Source organism: Gopherus evgoodei, chromosome 1, assembly GCF_007399415.2.
Source record: "Gopherus evgoodei ecotype Sinaloan lineage chromosome 1, rGopEvg1_v1.p, whole genome shotgun sequence".
In the NCBI taxonomy this organism is placed as follows: domain Eukaryota; kingdom Metazoa; phylum Chordata; order Testudines; family Testudinidae; genus Gopherus; species Gopherus evgoodei.
The window spans coordinates 352,476,728-352,499,254 of NC_044322.1; the positions used below are offsets into that span (position 1 = coordinate 352,476,728).

Consider the following 22,527-nt stretch of genomic DNA (forward strand, 5'->3'; position numbering starts at 1 on the left):
GAAGGGATGGGGCGGGGCCACTGCAGCCCAAGTGTTCTGCAGCAGGTGGGCAGCAGCGCCAGGGCAGACTAAGCCTTCCCTGGTCTATTATACCCGCTGCTCATAACTAGGATGTATTTCATCAGGCTTTGCTGACTTGAACACATCTGCAGAGTGATTGAAGAGCGGCTGGCCACAGCACTCATATTCTATAACTGGGAGTTATACTTACATGCTGGAAGCTGCGTGAGGAGACCAGGAGTGGTAACTCCAACAACAAAGGAGTGTAAAAGGCAAAAGTGGTGGGACAACTGAGGGGACACAGATGTTCAATGGTCCAGAAAAACTGTGTGCTGGATAACATCACTAAGACGAACACCTACCAAACTTACAGGAGTGTTGTGAGGACTCATCAATGTCTGTAAAGTGTTCTAAATATATGAAGTGCTAAGTGTTACTATTACTTAGAAACAATGAGGAGTCCGGTGACACCTTAAAGACTAGCAGATTTATTTGGGCATAAGCTTTCATGGGTAAAAAACCTACTTCTTCAGATGCATGTTACTTAGGGCGGACAGGATATCTCTAAGTAAAATCCGGTTGCCTTAGGAAATGGATTGGTGATTCAATTAGTGGCACTCTTGTCATCTGAGTCCCTATTGAATCAGTACTCCAGTATGTCAGGGGACAGTGTGCTCTCTTTTGATTGAGAAGTAAAATGGAGGCCCTGACCACCTGTGGTCATAAGAAAGCTCATAGAACTTCTTGCAAGAAAGTGGATGTTAGCTCTGGTTTCTTGGCCACAATACATTTATTGTTTCTACTGCTTCAGTAGCACCAGGCAAATCAAGTTATTCTAGAATACACATAGATACCAGTTCATTTATACACTGAACAGTTACAATACTAATATTATCCCCCTGACACATACACAAGACAAGAAATTCAAGGGAAAATATAATTACAGACAATACTGAACAAATGTATCCAAAACATATAAGAACTTCCTACATGAGTCAGCCCCACAGCTTGGCTTCCAGCCTACAACTATTGACCCAGCCCAATCCTGATTGCGATATAACAAGCACACAGCCCAAAGTGGGGCATCTGCAGGCAATGAAGTTTCCATGCTTTGCTAGTGTTATGTTGTGTCGGTGACAGCTGGAGGCATAGCTTCCAGCAGTGACCATTCAGTGCAACAGGAGCACGGAGCTGTCGTTACTGATAGAAACTCTTTCAAGGAAAGATGCCATGTCAGATAAGGGCTGATAATTGAAAATGCAGACTGGTTTCCAAGAATAAAAAATGAATGTATATATTTTTTAAAAAACTAGTAGAACTACAGACCTGGGGGGTGCGGGATGGGGTAAGAGAGAAAGATGACACGTTCAGGGAGCCTGTGAGTGCAAACCCTGATTTTTAGGATTTTTTTTTAAGTTGACAAATTATAGTTGAATACACCATCGATTACAGTAACCCAAATGCCAAATATCTTCCAATGAAACTGTAGAAAACCTTATGAAAGCACTTCTAGTGATTACAGCTTGATTTCTTGGAATGGTCTTTGAAGATGAATGGCTCAGTGGTTTTAAAGGGGATATTGTACCTTTAATTCCTAAATCATCCATTCAAATGCAGCCCAGGATGGTAATTATTGAAAGTTGTTTCCCAATGATTGCTAGCTGGTTTTTAGAAAGACAACATAGGTGAGGTATTTTGTTTTTTATTGAACCAACTTTTCTTGGTGAAAGAGACAAGCTTTTGAGCTTATACAGAGCTCTTTTTCAGGTCTGTTTTTTGTCAGTTAATTTCCACTGAATCTGTCCATGTCACCCAAAAAACTCACCCCCATTAACACTATCATCTGCTTCGGCAGAGGGGTCAAAGAGGAATGGGTCATGGAGACTTGAACTATCCTTTCATCCCCAGAGGCAGCTTCTCTACGTCAAGAGAGAGTCATATTAGTGGTTTGTAGGTTCAAGGAAGTTTAAACTGCTGCTGCATAAATCCTCTTGATGAATTAGGATATTGGTCTCCAGGGCTGTCAATCTCCCACAGGTATGAAATTCACATAATCTATTTTTGAAACGGGCCGGGGGGGTCCACATTCTCCCTGGGACAAAAATGCTTTAATTTTCAGAACAGAAAAGCAGGTTGTTATTTCCTAGTGTGGCCTAAACCATTTCAGTTGTCTGAATTTTAAACAACATTTGAGGAAATACAGCTTCTGAGTAGGTGCTGTAGCAACTTTTCATGATTTTAGCTTACATCGGGGTTCTATGTTAAAAGCATTATATTTTAGTACAGAGTCTCTCATTGGAAGAGAAGATTGGAGGAGTTGACAGAGCGGCCTTGTGAGTTGACAGGGATGCTAATATAGCCGCAGTGGAAGTTTAGAGAGCAGATCAGAGCAGCTGGGTGGGCTGATAGAGAAGATCAGGGCAGCCCAAAGGAGCAGTAAGAGGATCCAAATAAGTGGATTAGTAGCATACCAAAGCACACATTACATTTAGTTTGCAAAGTCCTATTGATTTCGGTGCAAATGTGCAAGAAATAGAAAAGGATCAAAACAGAATCAAGGAGCAGATCACTATGGCAAGCTGGAAGCAATGATAGGATTGAGCTGTGGAGGCATAGTATGAAGTAATGTCTCCATTACCAGCCTCAGTCAGGACTTATATGAGGCTGGCTGTTAGGGGATGTGGGGAGGTTCATTGTACAGCTTCCTATAACCTGATGGAGCTGGAGTGGCTAGTGTTGCTAAGTGCCATTGGGCCTGCAGCTGATTATGGATATTTTTTCTGCGGGTAGCTGCAGTGATTGACTTCTACTATGGGTGTATTCTTGTGACTGTATTTGAGGAATGGAAGCTGAAGGGACTGCTGCGAGAGAACAGGTTACACAATGTATTGCTGTTAAAACAGCAACTGAATGTTTTGGGAAATGCCCCTTTCACATGAGAACAGGTGGAATATTAGCTCAGAAGACTGAAGGGCAGCTGGGAATGACACAGGTTTGTCAGTTGTCTTTTCATGGCTCTTCTCAAGAGGTCTCACTGAGGAAAAGAGATGTTAGGTAGCAAAAAGTTGTAAGACGTAATACAACCCCTTGCAGCCCTAGGTGGTTTGGGGTTTTTTTTATTTTATAATATTAGTTATATGAGAACAACTCAGGGAATGAACAAGACAAGGAGCAATTTTCAAAATACTCTCTCAAATGAAAAAGAGGATAACAGCAGTGGAAGAGTAAGATTTCAAGTACTGTTGTAAGAGTGTTTCAGGAAGAAATTGCGGAGGACCACAAAACAGGTTACCACAAATTTCAGAAGCATTTCTTCATGGCATCCAGATGTCCATATCCACAGTGGCCCAATCTCCAGCTGTTTTAACATTCAGGCTCTATGTAAGGGATGCTCTGCAATGAGAGAGACAAGATATATCCCTGCTGGAATTCTGTGCCAGTGCACAATGCAGGATTTGCACAGAATGAATGTTTTCTGTAGAATTTTTTTTCATGCAGAATTTGTGATTTCTGCATGAAAAAATAATGGCAGCCCAGCCGCATGGGACTGACATGATTAGATTTTGTGTTATTTTGACAAATAAAATATGCAGAATTTTAAAATATTGTGTGCAGAATTTTTATTTTTTTGGTGCAGAACTCTCTGAGGAGTAAGTATAGCATAGATGTGTCCTATTAGCAAGCAAACAGATTAAAAAAAGGACTGCCTGAACGTGTCCAGAAAAGTGGAAACCTTCAGGGAGAAATTGTTATCACAGCTTATAAATAATCAAAATACATTCAGCTAAAAACAAATAGCTGAAACTGAATTGCTAGCCCACTAACTAGTCACCTATATGCAACTCCTGCTGCTCTCATCAGCCTCTTCAGCTGTCTCTCGGGCTTTCATTTCACAGTGAACTTTTCCCATCTCCAAGCAAAGTAATATTAATATTGCAAATGACAACCACTTCTGCTTGCACAAGCCTGGCAGATTCCTTTACACATATGAATGTAATACTTTGAACTGAGTCTGGAGATTTATAAGTCAAGACTTTTTTTAATGTATAATTTTAAAATTAAATGGCTAAGGGAACATAGTACTCCTGTACCATCACTCTCCTTTCCTCCTGTTTGCCCTGAGCTATCCTGCCTTCATAATAATTGTTTACACACAGCTAAATATTTTAAATAGCTGAACATGCCTGTTTTTAGGATAAGCCTTGGAGCAAAGAATTACTGAGTGTCTAGAACATCCTGATGTAGAAAGCATTATTATTTAGTACTGCAGTAATAATACCTAGCTCTTATACAGCACTTTTTATTGGTTGATCTCAAAGTCCTCAAAGGAGACCTGTATCTTTATCCCTATTTGCAGGAGTGAGAGAGAGAGAGAGAGAGTGTGCGCGCACATGCGTGCAGACATAAGATTCAACAGACCCGGAAGGACCGGTATTGATTCAGGAAATTGGTTTTGAAGGCAGAGTAACTCAGACCATAATAACTAAGAAGGAGAGAGACTGGGTCAGGGATAGAACTGATCAATTTAGGCACTGATCCTGCCTCCGCATGGAGCTTGTTGTGAGATATGGCCTTGGCTTTATTTTAATTTAATGATCTTTTAAAAAAACAAATTATTCAACGAATATTTTAACTGAGCAAATAAATTTTGACTATTTGTGAATATATACAAATTTCAAGTGTTATTTTGAAATAAAACATTCCCAAATAAACCCTGACTAGAACTGGATAAATAATACTCCCATGTTTCCGCCAAAGAGGAACAATAGTTTCTTAAAATGTAATATTCATACAGCCCTGAGATTTAAAATGAATTAAAAGGTGAAATTAAAAGCTTTCTGCCCCTTTGATCCAGTTCCCTTTATTACAGTCACTTGCCCACCACAGAAGAGCAGGTACTGAGTATGTAGGGAAGAACATGGCAGCCATGGTAACAGAATAAAGAAGACTTTTATCTGTAGGTCTCTAGTTAGAATAATCTGATGGTGGCCTGTGTCAAATCAGCTGATGGTCTAAGTCCATAACTAGGCCAGCAACAGAAGGGGTTTTTCCATCAATGTAGGTAAAACCACCTCCCTGAATGATGGTAGCTAGGTCAACAGAAGCATTCTTCTGTTGAGCTAGCTGTGTCTACACTGGGGTTAGGATGGCATAGCTACAGTGCTCCAGGGTTTGGATTTTTCACAACCTCTGCACCATAGCTATTTCAACATACATTCTAAGTGTAGATGAGGCCTAGTGGTCCAGAGCATAAAAATACCAATGCAGTCCCAACCCATGGGCCCAGGAATACATGGAGACCAAACTACCCTGTGATCTCTCAAGGAGCTCCCATCAGGTCATGGCTGAGGCACATTGTCAGTGTAGGAAGGACAAGTGCTCAGTAGCTACCCGTGTCATATCTGTTCTATAAATAGCTAAAGGACTTTGATCTAAAGGGCTGTCCAATTTTCTAGTTTCTGATTCATTTCCATGCAGCACAGATTGCAGAATCAGGGCCTAAGTGTATAAGTCAGTAAATGCTTATCTAGGTGAAGTCAATGGGACTACTTACATGAGTAAATTGACGTGTGTGGTGTTTATGTTTGCAGGATCAGGTTTTCACTTTACAGGGGAAAGAGTAAAAGCAGCAAAGAATCCTGTGGCACCTTATAGACTAACAGACGTTTTGGAATAAGTTAGTCTATAAGGTGCCACAGGATTCTTTGCTGCTTTTACAGATCCAGACTAACACGGCTACCCTCTGATAGGGGAAAGAGTGAAACTGACTGTACCCTAAGTTTTGTCATATGCACAAAGGCAACAAACTAGGGTTGCCAGCCCTCCAGGATTGGCCTAGAGTCTCCCGGAATCAGCATTGCTCTCCTGGTGACTACCGAAAGCAATCTGGGAGATTTTAATAGGATATTTTAAGAAAGTGACATTACATCATGTTGGGGAAAAATATCTCCTGGAATAGCTTCAGTCAGAGTTGGCAACCCTACAACAAACTGAAAAATGAAATCAGTTTATGATAACTTTCTGTGACAATAACTTTAGGTGTTATTTGTAACTAGCATATACACAATTTTCAGACAGAAAATTTAAAATTAACAGTGTCCCTTCAAGAAAAAAAATATAACAACGGGAAAGAACAAAAAGGGAAGACAACCATCAATACAATTTTATCTTGTGTATCTCTTTCACAAAGTGTATCCCCAAATGCTTCACAGAAATGAACAATGCAAGATATAGAACACAGAAATACTAGAAAAGATCTCTCTGGCCTACGGCATATCACTTGGTCCACTGCAGGGTCCTACCATGTGATTAGATTAGCAGTGAATGAGGGACTCATAAAATTCCTCTATTGTCCTCATTAAAGATGAGTGCTAATCATAGCAGTCCCAAATATTTTAAATCTTTTGGCAGGTTAGCAGAATAGAATCAGCAGTAATTATTAAAAAGTTAATCTGATTTTTGCAAACAAAATTAAGGTACTGCACTGTAGACCTGACTTCAGTGAAGTTCCAGTGGGTATTACTTTGGCCTATTTAATTTAGCACACAGTACACAACATCAACCACCACAGCTTCAGCATCCACAACTAAAATATATAGGATTTAAGGCAGTATTTAAGTCCAACTTTCTCTGACAAAGTCTATCATTGACGTTTAGAAAATTCCCCAAAGTAGCATACTAATTGCCTTTTGAGATTGTCCCCATAGCAATGTAATATAAAATGACACTCCTGCCCAAACTATGAGGTTTCCATCACTTCCCTTAGGAGTCCAATATTCTAGAATTAAATCTCACCATTAGGCATATTTCCTGATATTGTGATTTGAGCCTGGGACTGTCTTTTACTTTGTGTTTGTACATCACCTACCACAACAGGAACCTGATTGGAGTCTCTTGGCACAACTGTAATAAAAAATAATAATGGTAATATTTAGGCTGTTTTTCTTTTATTCATTTCAGATGATTACTCTTAAATATGGGTTTGATCTGTACCACTGAAATCAATAGGAATTTTCCTGTGGATATTGATGGGAGCAGAGATACTGTTTTCTTCAAGTAGGTAGGGTTGCCACCCATCCGGCTTTTACCTGGACAGTCCGTTTTTTGGCTTCTGAGTCTGGGTACCATTTAGATTTGCCAGGTGCCCGGTTTTCAACTGGAAAGTCCGATAAAAAATGGGACCTGGCAGTGTCTGGTCAGATGTACTGACCAGATACCAAAAGCCTAGTTATTGCAGGGCAGTGGGAGGTGCCGGGTCATTAACCCTGCCAGACTCTGCTCAGTCGAGGCCACCTCCTACCTGAAGGCAGCCTCGTTAGGTTGCAGCATATCTCGTCCCAGCCCCGGAGCAGAGCTAGGAGCGGGGATATGGAGGCAAGCAATGGGGGAGAGGAGAGGAGCGAGCAACAGGGGCAGGGCCTTGGGGAAAGAGACGGGGTAGGGAGCATGGCCTTGGGAGTCTGGTTACCAGCAATTAGAAAGGTGGCAACCCTACTTGTAGGCAAGTTATTGTGTGCCCCTTTAGTTGTCATTTCACCAAGTGACTGGGGAGGGGTCTGACCCACAAGATTCTGATCTGCCCTTCCCCAGAGTTTAGGAGTCTCTGGGACCAGGATTGTGTGTCCAGACTGTTCTCTGCAAATAATACACTTGTCCTAAATGTACCCCTAACATATTGACTGCAAAGAAGTTACACCAGGGAAGAGTTTAGCCCTTCTACTTTAGCAGACAGCATGAGATGTAAAATAGCAATGTGTGAAGGTGTCAAGTGGTGAATAAATTAAAGCAATAATTTCAACTGTCAGTCATGTAAATATTAAACTGGGCCTCTTGTAATTCATTACACAGATTGCCAGCAATAGTTTCATAGATTCTAGGACTGGAAGGGACCCCGAGAGGTCATCGAGTCCAGGTCCCTGCCCTCATGGCAGGACCAAATACCGTTTAGACCATCCCTGATAGACATTTATTTAACCTACTCTTAAATATCTCCAGAGATGGAGATTCCACAAGCTCCCTAGGCAATTTATTCCAGTGTTTAACCACCCTGACAGTTAGGAACTTTTTCGTAATGTCCAGCCTAAACCTCCTTTGCTGCAGTTTAAGCCCACTGCTTCTTGTTCTATCCTTAGAAGCCAAGATGAACAAGTTTTCTCCCTCCTCCTTATGGCAGCCTTTTAGATACCTGAAAACGGCTATCATGTCCTCTCTCAGTCTTCTCTTTTCCAGACTAAACAAACCCAATTCTTTCAGCCTTCCATTATAGGTCATGTTCTCTAGACCTTTAATCATTTTTGTTGCTCTTCTCTGGATTCTCTCCAGTTTCTTTAGATCTTTCCTGAAATGTGGTGCCCAGAATCGGACACAGTACTCCAGTTGAGGCCTAACCAGCACAGAATAGAGCGGAAGAATGACTTCTTGTGTCTTGCTCACAACACACCTGTTAATGCATCCCAGAATCATGTTTGGTTTTTTTGCAACAGCATCACACTGTTGACTCATATTTAGCTTGTGGTCCACTATAACCCCTAGATCCCTTTCTGCCATACTCCTTCCTAGACAGTCTCTTCCCATTCTGTATGTGTGCAACTGATTGTTCCTTCCTAGGTGGAGCACTTTGCATTTGTCTTTACTAAACTTCATCCTGTTTACCTCAGACCATTTCTCCAATTTGTCCAGATCATTTTGCATTTTGACCCTATCCTCCAAAGCAGTTGCAAACTCTCTCAGTTTGGTATCATCTGCAAACTTAATAAGCAAACTTTCTATGCCAATATCTAAGTCGTTGATGAAGATATTGAACCGAGCCAGTCCCAAAACAGACCCCTGCGGAACCCCACTTGTTATACCTTTCCAGCAGGATTGGGAACCCATAATAACTTCTCTCTGAGTATGGTTATCCAGTCAAGACATGTTCCTTCACAGGAGAAGACTCTATCTTTCTCTTACTTTGGGTATTCATGTTAAACTAAGCTGCATTAAATTTGTCAGCCTTAATTCACAAAGGCTTGTGCAAAACTTTTTTTGATCTTGGTTTGCATCCCCCCAAAATTTGATATTATTCTGATAGGTAATTTAAACATGTACATTGTAAAAATATGATAAAATGAGCATTTAGCTTTTAGTTTTAAATTTCAGCAAACGCAGAAATGGGGTTTGTCTATACACAGACAAGGTAGTATCTTTATTGGACCAACTTCTGTTGGCAAAAGGCAAGTTTCGAACTTACATAGAGGGCTGTAGCGCTTAATGAAGACAATACTTATGCCAATAGGACAGTTTCTCCCATCAGTGTAAGTATCCCACCTCCCCGAGAGGCGATACCTATGTCAAAGAGAGAAGCCCTCCCATCAACATAATGCTGTCTGCACTGGGAGTTAGGTTGGTTTAACTGTGTAGCTCAAGGGTGTGGATTTTCCACACTGCTGAATGATGTAGTTATACCAATGTAAGTTTGTAGTGTACACCAAAGCAGAGCTTCTCTCCTGAAGAAGAGCTCTGTGTAAGCTCAAAAGCTTGTCTCTCTCCATCAGAGGTTGGTCCAATAAAAGATACTACCTCACTCACCTTGTCTCTGTAAGGTCACGTCTACAGTACAAAATTATGTTCACCTCACAAGGAGGCATACAGCCACTGCAGATACTAAATCACTTGTGTGTGTGCATACTTGGCTCCTTGTGTCAGCAATGCGTGTCCTCACCAAGAATGTTTGTATTGATTGTACTATCAGTGTGGGGCATTGTGGGATGGCTCTTGAAAGCCAGTAACAGTCATCATAAGCAACATGTTGACATAATTACATGATGTGACGAAGTAGGGATTTTCCCTTGTTATGTTGTATGTGAGCCTATGTGAGCCTTACTGATTTGCATGAATGGTGTGTGTGACTTTTGCGGAGGCTGCTCCAGCTGCCTGCATAGATGCTACAGCTGCCCCTTCATAATCTGAGATCCAGGAGGGGAATGCGGCTGGGTGACTCTGGCCCAGGAAGAGAGACAAAGGCCGAGGAGGAGCAACGGGCAGGGCAGGGGCCAGGCAGCTGGAAGTAAGTCAGTCTCGGCTGGCTTGGGGCACAGGAGGAGGGCCAGGGCCCTGGCTCTGGGCTCCACTCCCTTGAAGATGGACTTGGCTGAAAGTCACTGATTTCTGTGCTAACAAGTTCTACCCTACGCTGTGTTCCTGTCGACTAATAGACCTTCTGTTTTACCGTCTGGCTGAGAGTCACTGCTGACTGCAGAGTTGAGGAGCAGGGCCATCTGCCTTCCCCAGGAAGCCCGCCCGGGCGGACTCGTTGCAGGAAGCGCATGGTGTGGAAGGGGATGCTGAATGCTCCGAGGTCAGACCCAGGAGGGTTGAAGCTGTGTAAACTTCTTGCCCTGGAGACACTATGCTCAGAGAGAGGAGGCATGCTCCCCCAGAGTCCTGACTGGCTTCGTAGGGAATACTTCCAGAGCATCGCCTAGGTGACTCCGTGACAAATCAACTGTGTCTGTATGCTGCTCCAGAAGGTGCTGTTACTAAATGGGTGTAAAAACAACGAGGAGTCCGGTGGCACTGTCATAAAGAGATAGTTAAGAGTTAATGGAACAGAAGTACTTCATATCTCTTTTGCCTGTAAAGGGTTAGCAAGATCAGTGAGCCAGGCTGTCACCTGATCAGAGGACCAATCAGGGGACAGGATACTTTCAAATCTTGAGGGAGGGAAGTTTGTGTGTGTGCTGTTAGTTTTTAGTTGTTGTTCACTCTGGGGGCTCAGAGGGACCAGATATGCAACCAGGTTTCTCTCCAATCTTTTCGATACAGGCCCTTATAAGTTCAGAATAGTGAGTATTAGGTAGATAAAGTGAGTCAGGCTTATGGTTGTTTTCTTTATTTGCAAATGTGTATTTGGCTGGAAGGAGTTCAAATGTGTATTTTGCTGAAAGGATTTTAATTTGTACTTGTATACTTAGGCTGGGAGGGTATTCCCAGTGTTTATAGCTGAAAGTCCCTGTAACATATTCCATCTTAAATTTACAAAGATAATTTTTGCTGTTTTTTCTTTCTTTTATTAAAAGCTTTTTCTTGTTTAAGAACCTGATTGTTTTTTTATTCTGGTGAGACCCCAGGGGACTGGGTCTGGATTCACTAGGGACTTGGTGGGGAGAAAGGAGGGAAGGAGGAGAAAAAGGTTAATTTCTCTCTGTGTTAGGATTACTTTCTCTCTCAGGAAGAGTCTGGGAGGGGGAGAGAGAAGGAGGGGGGAAGGTGGATTTTCCTCTCTGTTTAAATATTCAAGGAGTTTGAATCACAGTGATCTTCCAGGGTAACCCAGGGAGGGGAAGCCTGGGAGAGGCAACGGTGAGGGAAAGGGTTTACTTTCCTTGTGTTAAGATCCAGAGGGACTGGGTCTTGGGGGTCCCCGGGCAAGGTTTTGGGGGGACCAGAGTGTACCAGGCACTGGAATTCCTGGTTGGTGGCAGCGCTACAAGTACTAAGCTGGTAATTGAGCTTAGAGGAATTCATGCTGGTACCCCATCTTTTGGACGCTAAGGTTCAGAGTGGGGAATTATATCATGACAGGCACCTTAAAGACTAACAGATTTATCTGGGCATAAGCTTTCATGGGTAAAACACCCCACTTCTTCAGATGCATGGAGTGAAAATTGCAGATACAGGCATAAATATACTGGCACATGAAGAGATGGGAGTTACCTTACAGGCAGAGAAACAGTGTTGACAGGGCCAGTTCAATCAGGGTGGATGTGGTCCACTCTCAATAACTGATGAGGAGGTGTCAATACCAAGAGAGGGAAAATTGGTTTTATGGTGAGCCAGCCACTCCCAGTCCCTATCCAAGCCCAAATTAATAGTGTTAAATCTGCAAATGAATTGTAGCTCTGCAGTTTCTTTTTGAAATCTGTTTTTGAAGGTTTTTTGTTGAAGCATGGCTACTTTTAAATTTGTTATAGAATGTCCAGGGAGATTGAAGTATTCTCCTTCTGGCTTTTCTATGTTACCATTCCTGATGTCTGATTTGTGTCCCTTTATTCTTTTACATAGAGACTGTCTGGTATGACCAATGTACATGACAGAGGGGTATTGCTGGCACATGATGGCATATATCACATTAGTAGATGTGCAGGTGAATGAGCCCCTGATGGAGTGCCTCATGCGGTTGGCTCCTCTGATGGCGTTGCTAGAATAGATATGGGGACAGAGTAGGCAACGGGTTTGTTACAAGGATTGGTTCCTGGGTTAGTGTTTCTGTGGTGTGGTGTGTAGTTGCTGATGAGTATTTGCTTCAGGTTGGGGAGCTCTCTGTAAGCGAGGACTGGCCTGCCTCTAAAGGTCTGTGAGAGTGAGGGATCGTTTTTCAGGATAAGTTGTAGACCGTTGATGATGTGTTGGAGAGGTTTTAACTGGGGGCTGTATGTGATGGCCGGTGGTGTTCTGTTATTTTCCTTGTTGGGCCTGTCCTGTAATAGGTGACTTCTGAGTACCCATCTTGCTCTGTCAATCTGTTTCCTCACTTCCCCAGGTGGGTATTGTAGTTTTAAGAATGCTTGATAAAGTAGGTGTTTATCTCTGTCTGAGGGATTGGAGCAAGTTGGTTGTATCTAAGGGCTTGGCTGCAGACAATGGATCATGTGGTGTCCTGGATGGAAGCTGGAGGCATGCAGATAAGTATAGTGATCAGTAGGTTTCCGGTATAGGGTGGTGTTTATGTGCACTGTAGTGTCCACAAAGTGGATCTCCACTTATAAGGTAACTTCCTTCTCTTCATGTGTCAGTATATTTATGCCTGCATCTGTAATTTTCATTCCATGCACCTGAAGAAGTCGGGGTTTTACCCACGAAAGCTTATGCCCAAATAAATGTTAGTCTTTAAAGTGTGACATGACTCCTTGTTGTTTTTGTGGATACAGACTAACACAGATACTCCTCTGCAAAATGGGTGTAGAGAGGCATTTACATCAGCAGAAGCCAAATTTAAGTGAAGAACATTTCCACAGCTAGTTTGATGCAAGGCAGCTTGTCATCCTAACCTTGTAGTGTAAACCAGGCCTAACGCACTTAAAAGTGGTTTAACCCCCAGGGTGGATCCAGCTATGCCAGCATAAGGCACCTCTATACTGGCATAGTTGTAGCCACACTAGGGTAGCAGTATAAATATTCTGGTTAAAAATTCCACCCCAACTGAAACAGTTGTTTTGGTACAAACACTGCGTGCAGACCAGGCCTAAAGGAAAACCAGGCAGAATCATCCACCTTTTTTCTTTGCTTTTAATTGAAGCCGGTGTCAAGTATTCTGCTAGTCTGCAAGGTGCTGCCTTTGTCTGACCCAGGGCCTGACCTTTGCTTACGTGACAAATCCTTCCTTGAGCAGAGCCCTGGGCATGGGGGGAGAGCTGCTGGGGGGAGGAAGCCTCAGGCAGGAGCTGACCCCCCAGTGAAGGCTGCTTGAGAGCTGAGTCTGCCTCTTCCTCTCTGGGCCCAACCCCCTTGGGAGCTCCACTGCAGGCCAGCGCTCCCCTTGCACGGCAGGAGGCTGGGATGTGGCCCCATGTGTGCCCAGCAAGCAGCACCCCCTGCACTGGAGAGAAAGTGGCCCTGGCTCGCTCCAGGCCCGGCTGGGGGGGGTGCACCCTTGGGGACTGGGGGAGGGGCAATGCCACCAGCCTGCCCCGCTGTCACCCAGTGCGGGATGAACAGAGGCGCTGGCTGCCCCCGAGCGCCCTGCGGGGCCCCCAGCCGGTGCCTCAGCCGGGGGGCACCCGCGGCTCTAGGAGGCGGTAGTGGGAGCCAGCCCCTGCGCGTGAAGGGACTGCACTGGGGACGGGGGGGGGGCACAAAATGGCGCCGCCCCTGCGTTCCCCTCCCCCTGCCATAACCAGACCCCGAGCCACCCCCCTCCCTCCCCCCGGGCCGGCAGAAGAGGGGGTGGTGCAGAATCACCCCCCCGTCTTCTTCCTTCACGACCATGAGGCTGAAACCGCTCTCCCGCTCCCCAGCTCCTCCCAGCTCCCTTGGGGCCCGCTGCCGCCGCCGCCGCCTCGGCGTGGCGTGGGGCTGCGGGCCGGCCTCGGGGTGGCGGCCTGCGGGCCAGGCTCCCTCAGCCACCACGGGGCGCGCTGTGGTGCGCGCAGGCTTCCCCCAGCAGGTGGCAGCGGGGTCCCGGGCGCCGCTGTGGTAGCTACACACGCCAGCCGCGGAGCGCTTCCCTCGGCGGCTCCCCGGTGGCGGCCCGGCCGGCTCCACAGCCAGGGCTTCCCCGGCGCCGGGCGAGCAGCCCCCCGCAAAGTTTGGGGTTGGATCCGAGGGGGAGCCCGGAGCCAACTTGTCCCAGATCGCCGCCGATCCGCAGTTGGAAGTGAAATCTCCCAGCCCCGGTTTATTTTTGCTGATTAAAGGGAGGGACCTTGGTCCTGCGGCTGGGTGGCTGTTCAGCCTCCAACTCGCTCTGTGCCATCCCCTTTCTCCTTCCTTTCTTCCTCCCCCTGCCCACACCATGGAGTTTACTGAGAGGAAGAGGAGCAGGAAATCCCAAAGCTTTAAACTGATCAACCAAGGTAAAGTGGGGCGGGCGGGGGGTGGCTTGGTGTGTGACTTTTTGCTTATTTGTCTCTCGAAAGGACTTTAGGCTCAAGGTGTATCAAAGGAGAAGAGCAGGATGTTATGAAATGTGTGCTTCTCCCTTCCCTCTGCCTCCTTCAGTGTCTTCCTGCCTTCTCTTGTTTATTATTGAACTCCTTGGATTTGTTTTGAAAAACCTCTTCCCCAGCGAGGGCATGGTTTTCAAGGCAGATGTTATCCACAATAAAGTTGGATCGCAATTTCCTTGTAAACTCAGTCAACCAAAAAAAGCGAGTCAGGAAATTATCAAAATAATGGTACTTGGGGAACAGAGAACCCTTTCGGTATTCAACTCCTGTGTGCTTTTTTTCCACCCTGTTGATTGCGTACATACACGTATTTCAAAGAAAAAACCGAAAAGAGGTTGCTTTAAAAAAAAATCAACGCAGCTAATTAATTGTACATGGGTAAGGAAGAATTCCTGGCATGTAACTTGTTCGCTCGGTGTGTTTGCTTTGCGAAAAGAAGAGGGTGTTTTAAAAGGAACGGTTAAGAAAATACTTGGATTTATGTCGGGGGAAAAAACCAGACCTCTCTATTTCGACCTCTGAAAAAATAAGATACAGTCGCTGGTGGTCATTTTCATAGGTGGACTTTACAGCCTTAGCGTTTTAGTTTGGTGGGGGTAGGTACTGCTACTCCAGTTGATTAGATCTTTTACTCTCATTGATTTGACTTCCGTGTTTTAAAGTATTGAACTGAAATATCTCCATGGAATGCTGTGTGTGTCCTGCATGCTAAGTTCAAGGCAAGTGACTTCTTTGGTGTAATGTCACACTTTTTTTTGTAATGTGACGGGTTTGCACTTAGTATATTTAGGCATCCCTCTTCAGTCAACGTTAGAGTAAAATAAAAGGGGAAGCAAAGGAATTTAAGAACGAAAATAACCTCACTATGAGGAAATATTGAACAATTAAATATTTTCATTTTAATGTTACAGTAGAATCTTGAGCATTGCTCATAACATACTTTTTTAATCTAAAAGAATACTGTCAGGTCAAAATTGTCCAGAAACCTACTATAGGTTTTGTAAAAACAAGCATTTGCAAACACATTTCTGCTGGCCAAATATCTGGGGTTTAACGATCCAAAGGAAACAGGTTTTATTAACAATTATATATTCTCTTGCATTGCTTATAATATAAGCATTGCTGAATTGTGCCAGATTATGAGGATCTGAAAGTGAAACTGATTAGTTGTTTGTATTTGCAAGTTGAGAAAACTAAGAAGTGACGAATAACACAGTCAAAAGTAAATTAATATTTTACAAACATTCAGTCTTAAGGTGTCATTTGTAATGTAGATAATTTTTTGAATAATACTTTTAACTTTAAATCATAGATTAGCTAAGAATTCACTAGTGAAAATTTAGGATTTTTTTGGGTTTGTCTGAGAACCCCTCTGGTTACAGAAATTTAAAGAGACCAACCACACTAAACACAATTTCTGAAAAAGTTATATTTTGATTCTGGGAGAATGGAGAAGATGAAGATTGTATTTTAACCAAGTGAGATTCAGCTTTAATGTACACCCCCGCGATTTCCTATGCAAGTTGATTACCAAGATAATGATGTATAAATAGGTGTCTCCCTGCTACTCAGCCAGTGTTTCCTGCTTGAGTCATTCAGTAATTTCATAGTTTAGTGTTTACTGTGAGGAAATTGATAGGGATTTCATAGGCCCTGGACTACAACATCGCAGGCAGAAGAAAGGACTAAGGGAGACACCCACTGTTATATTGACTTATATTATGTAAACTATTGTTATGTTTACTGTAGCCTGTCCCATCCCACAAAATCTCAAAGCACTTTATCATCATAATGAACTAATTCAGACTACTGTATACATAAAATTGTGTATACCTCGAATGCAACCATCTCTGGGTGAAATGCAGTAACTTTCATACAACAGTTAAGAAACAGTGAAGAGTACCATATCTAACTGGAGATGAGATAGAATGCAATCTGTTTCTCTAAACATTGTGAATCTGCCCCTTACTATAGTTCTTAAACATTATTACACACTTTTGCCCAGATTTTGACAATCTTCACCATGAGATATCAAAATATAGGAAAAAGTGAATAATGTATCAGATTCTGGTAAATCCTCTTTTTATATTTATCACAAAAGAGACTTAACTTTTCCCACCTCTGTGCCTGGAACTTTATCTTTGGTCCCATGTGCTGTGCAACTTAATTCTCCTTCATCCATCTATCTGCCCCTGTCCAAAAAAACCAAAACCAAACCTCATTTCTTCTGACTTACCTATCATCACTCACTTCTTCACCTTTCCTTCCTTATGTTCACAATCCTCATCCTTCCCTTCTGTCTGTCTGTCAGGTTGCTGTATTATGTGTGGTTTTGATTTCCTGCTGGAGAGTCGGGTTTTTTTTTGTTTTTTTTTTTGAGGTGGTCACACTAATAGTGCTTTACAAATAATAAGTAACAATAAAGTCCGTATATTAGGGGATCTTTATATTTTGGACCTGATTATTCTGTCAGAGAGGCAGGTGCCTTTCTCATAAAAGGAGTGAACATAATACTCCTTGCTTCTGTTGTGCCATTTTTCTGACTATCTCAAAGCACTTTCCCACCCATTAATTAAGGGAGTCTCACAACACCTTTATGAAGCAAGTGAATGTTATCAAAAACACTTTACAGAGGGAGAAACTGAGACACATGGAATTCAAGAACCCAGTTCTGGTGAGGTGCTGAGCATGCTCAAGTCTTGTTAAAGTCAGCAGGAATTGAGAGTGTGCAATATCTCACAAGAATTGCTTAGTACCTTATTATTCAGTCCAAAGTGATTTTCCCAAGGTCATGGTCACTATCAGGTTTGTCAGTAGCAGAGTCAGAAATAGAATCCTGGTGTGCTGTCTCCTAGTATTCCCAGTTGTAAATGCTACTCTCTTCTGATTTGCATGTAGAGAATGTAGTTGTTCTTACTAAATGCACACCCGTGGTCAGAGCTCAGACTGTTTATCCAAGTAGCATTTAATTTGAAATAGAAAATCCAGTGTTTTTATGATGGCTGTGGAAATCAATTGCCATGAGTCAGTATCCATATATAGCGCCCAAATCTGGTCCCACAGGAATTCAATGACCAAATGACATCAGTGGCACAGGATCAGGTCCCAGAGCTAAAAATTTATCCCGTAATGTATATCACTAATTAATTTTGTTTTGAGATAAAGTGTGAAAGTTACCCTTGGCCTATAAGAGGGTAAAGTTTTCATTTACATTATATATTTGCATTCCATCTGTAAGGCAAAATTTCAGGTAATAGGCATCTGGTGAAATAATTTACTGTGAAAAGGCACATAGTAATTTATGCCAGGCGTAGCTTGTCCCTAAAATCAGTGCAATATTTCAGTTCTCTTCAGTGTGAGCAAAGTTTTTTTTAGGAAGTGCTGATACAGAGCACATTTTTTGTGGTTAATTTGATGTACATGGAATAAATTGCAGATATATTGATAAATGATGTAGTAAAGCCATAGCAATGTCTTCAGCGTTCATTTTTTCCAGATCGCTTGAGCTCTCTCTTTTTTTTTATCCTTTTTCATTCCAGATTATCATCACGAGGTATATAAGATCTCTGACTACAGCAATGATGTTAATGGGGAGACCAAAGAAACACAATCGGTTTTTTTAGGTATGTTCTTTTGTCAATTAATTTACGAGCAACACAGTGTAGCCATTTGCAATTAGGGGGTAGTGCAAAGAGCTGTATGCCATTGTTTAATATGACATTCTCTTCAAGACCTTTTTATTTTACAGATTGCTAATGTATCCTTTTATTAACATTGCTAAAAGTTGTAGTTTCAGACATACATGTTTATTAGAATCTACACAGAGTGCTAATTATCACTCACTCTCAGAGCCAGATGCTGACTGGGCATTTTTGCAGCTCTCTGTTCACCCCATTTACATTGCATATTCACTAGCATGCTTCACTGGCAATAGTTTGTGTAATTGGGGTATTACATCTTTGACATCTGGATAACAGAAATTCAATTTCCAGGAAGCTGCTATTTGTTTGGTGTTGCTTCTGCCCTGGGTGGGACAGAGGATTAATGTAATGTCTTAATGTAATGTCCTTTCACCTCTGTAGCCTGGCTGCTAATACTGCCATCGCAAAATTGAATTAAATCAACAGTCAACAATGTGTAAAGAAAACAGAGATGTAATATATAGTCGGCTTTAACTACAACTTGATAGAACTGGTTATCACCGAGCCGCTCGTCATTTTTGTGGCTGTGTAGTCTTCCTTTTACATTTTCACTCCTGTCTTATCTAAAGTCTGATCTTGAGAGGCTCTGAGCCTCTGCAGAAAAGAGCTAAGTGTCTTAACCCATGGACTCGAAGATACTCAAGACATCACCTCATTAAAGGCCTGCTCCACCTCCCAGAGAAGTCAATATGAGTCTTTCAGTTGACATCAATGCAAGTTGGATTTGAAAACAAATCCAGTATCTCTGATCCTGAATAGTCCCATTAAATTCACATGAGTAAAGGTTGTCAGGCTCAGGCTCTGGGTCTGATGTTTGATTCAGTGAAGCCCCATAATTGTCTGGCAGCATGTCTGTTTTAGCACAAAAATGTTAGCTCAGAGATGAGCATGCAAGTCCATGAGAGGATTGTACCACTGTATCATGCAGACAATACTATTACATATAGACACAATGTCTTTTAAAAAGTTGATTGCATACACAATTTGTTTTCTTCAGTCTTTGTATTTTATTATCTTCACAGAAATGTTAATAATGTAAGATACCTCCTATCTAAGTCTTTTTACAGTGCTTTTGACTTAAAATTCATGCTTTGTCTTTGAAAGGTTAATGTGGAAATCTAATTATTATCCTGGTAGCCAAATGTGTGATGAGATATTTGTCTCTGTAATTAACAGTGAAGAACTTTTATAGTTTCATAAAATCGAATGCCACATACAGTATGCTGTGTGCATTTGTTTTGAAGAGGTGTCCAAAACAGAGATGTTTATGGCTGATATAAAGTGGAACTGAAATGTACTGTAATGCAAGTGTCTGTGCATTTTACAGCATTTCACGTTGTTAAAATGGAAGTCAGCAGATTAATAACTTTATTTTGTCATGATAAAATAAATAACATGTACTTGGAACGGTGGAACAGTGCATAAATTACTCAGTAATTCCAAGAATATATTCTGTTCCAGGAATAATATCCTCCGCAATTTATTCATACAGAAAAAGTTGACTTTACATAAGTCTGTGAAATTACTTGTTAGTTTTAATAGAATTATATCCAGGTATGATTTTTTTGTCAGCAGCTACTATAGTTAAACTTGCAAAAGGGTTTCTTATATATAGCTGTGTTTTCAAATAAGAACGACCGTACTGGGTCAGACCAAAGGTCCATCTAGCCCAGTATCCTGCCTTCCAACAGTGGCCAATGCCAGGTGCCCCAGGGGGAATGAACAGAACAGGTAATCATCAAGTGATCCATCCCCTCGCCCATTCCCAGCTTTTGGCAAACAAAGGCTAGGGGCACCATCTTTGCGCATCCTGGCTAATAGCCATTGGTGAACCTATCCTACATAAACTTACCTAGTTCTTTTTTGAACTCTGTTATGGTCTTAGCCTTCACAACATCCTCTGGCAAAGGGTTCCACAGACTGTGCGTTGTATGAAGAAATACTTCCTTTTGTTTGTTTTAAACCTGCTACCTCTTAATTTCATTTGGTAACCCCTAGTTCTTGTGTTATGAGAAGGAGTAAATAACACTTCCTTATTTACTTTCTCCACACTACTCAAGATTTTATAGACCTCAATCGTATGACTCCTTAATCATCTCTTTTCCAAGCTGAAAGTCCCAGTCTTATTAATCTCTCCTCATATGGAATCTGTTCCATACCTCTAATCATTTTTGTTGCTCTTTTCTGAACCTTTTCCAATTCAAATAAATCTTTTTTGAGATGGGGCGACCACATCTTCACACAGTATTCAAGATGTGGGCGTACCATGGATTTATATAGAGGCAATATGGTATTATCTGCCTTATTATCTATCCTTTTCTTAATGGTTCCTAGAATTCCTAGTGGGGGCTGGATTTGAAGTACACTCTTCATTTAAAAAAATGCATGCAACCCTGTTAATTTAGCTATATATTGAACAACCCTCCAGCTGAAACATCTAGCTGTAGTTTAATAGTTGTAAGCATGAAAGTACAGCAGCCCTGCTCCAGGGGAAAATGTTTTTGATCTAACTGATTATAAGCTTTTGAAAATCTTATACCAAGCACACACAGTAAAGGATGCTTCCCCCCACCCCCCGCCCACCCTTTGCTAAGCTCATCCAGGGCTAACTCCTCCTCCAATTTAAGTCAATAGCAAAACCCCACGGATGGAGAATCTGACCCTAAGAACCTGATCCTGTAAATTGCGCTGCTGAGATGGATGTCTGCACCCATGTGGACCTTTGTTAACTTCACTGGGGTTCCACATGGGCTCAGGGGTTGTCCCATGTCCTTGCAGGACTGGGGCCAAAGTGTACAATGAGGGAATGTTGCTATACCAGATGTGCATAATTTAGATATAAAGCAAAATGGCTAATAGCAGATAACTACAAAGTAGCTAGGACAACTTTTCCGTTGTTTTAGAAAACCTGATCTGATAAAAAGGATCTCCCTCCTGCCTCTATTTTCTCAGCCAAAATACTTCCTGAATCTAGGGAAATGTGCATAGAGCAGGGAGGGATGAGGCTGGCAGTCCTAGTCCCACCTTTTCTACTGACTGGCCTTCATAATTGTCTCTATTTCAAAACCATAATTTGGTGACGTCTGAAGAGGATTACAGCAGAAACTGCTGAAGTTTGAAAGTTGTGTTTTGGTATGGAAATAGTCCTTGCAGAGAAGGGTTGCATGTTTTTGTGCCAGGAGAAATTCACTTTCTTTTGACCAAGTGTTTGTAAATCATATAGCCTGCGTATGAGAGTTTTGGCTGGCTTATTAGCAATGCACATAAGAAAGGATGCACTGGGCATGCACATGTGTGTAGTTGTGTGCTTTAAATTCCCTGGTCCCTTGAAGTGCTTTGAATTGGTCTGTGTAAATTCTTCAAATACAGCAGCTGGGTTTTGCTGGCCTTTGTCCAGGAAGGCAACATTCTGGTGATGTTCTGAATGGAAGAACTTGAATGCTCTCTTGCGATTATTTGTAATTGAGCAAAACTTTGAAGCTGTGTAAAGTAAAAGATATAGTCAGTTTTATTTTTTAAATATTTCCTACTTTTTATTTAAAATAAAAAATGAGAAGTTAAATTAAACTGCGCTAAGGGAACATTAAGGTTATTTGTTTAATTTATGCACTTATCAGGAAATGCCAAAGCAAAGGATGAACGTGTAATTTTAACTCTTCCCTCTTGAACCTATGCTTGTATTTCAAGAGAGATTTTCATTTCATGATCACATACCATTTCTTAGCTACTACAGTATAATCATATAATTTTTTTCACAACGTGGGATAGCAAAATTATGTAATTCTATGTACCACTGTGATAAAAACAGGCCGTGAAATTATATGAAAAGTACACAATGACCTGTATTTAGACAACATACTACATACAGGTAAAGTATAACAATAAAGAAAACTAGTGAAAACATACTGGTGAAGTAGGGGTTTAGGCATTACATTACAACTTTACCAGTGGTGTTTCATTAATTCAAGTTGCTATAAATATGCTGTTGTTTTACTTAATACAGTTAAATATTTAGCACCTGGAAGCACACATGCATTTGTCAGTGGGAGAATTCAGTTTGTACTTGTTTTAATTTGAAGTATTTTGATGATTCTCAAAGCAATATATTGTAAATTCTGTACATAAATTCTCACTCATTAAGTAAACAGTTCAACATTATTTTAAAGAGAGCACATCCATTC

General features: G+C 42.0%; 1 protein-coding gene across 4 annotated transcripts in view; it reads left to right on the forward strand.

The window, feature by feature from the left end:
- The first annotated feature begins 14,203 nt into the window (after positions 1-14,203).
- The window catches only part of BEND7 (BEN domain containing 7), a 58,917-nt gene continuing 50,593 nt past the window's right edge, over positions 14,204-22,527 (forward strand). For all 4 annotated transcript variants that reach the window (XM_030566520.1, XM_030566613.1, XM_030566706.1 and 1 more), the window contains exons 1-2: positions 14,204-14,552; positions 18,185-18,268. In XM_030566520.1, coding sequence (XP_030422380.1) covers positions 14,492-14,552; positions 18,185-18,268 — 145 coding nt within the window. In that variant the 5' untranslated portion in view covers positions 14,204-14,491. The remainder of the gene's footprint in view (positions 14,553-18,184; positions 18,269-22,527) is intronic.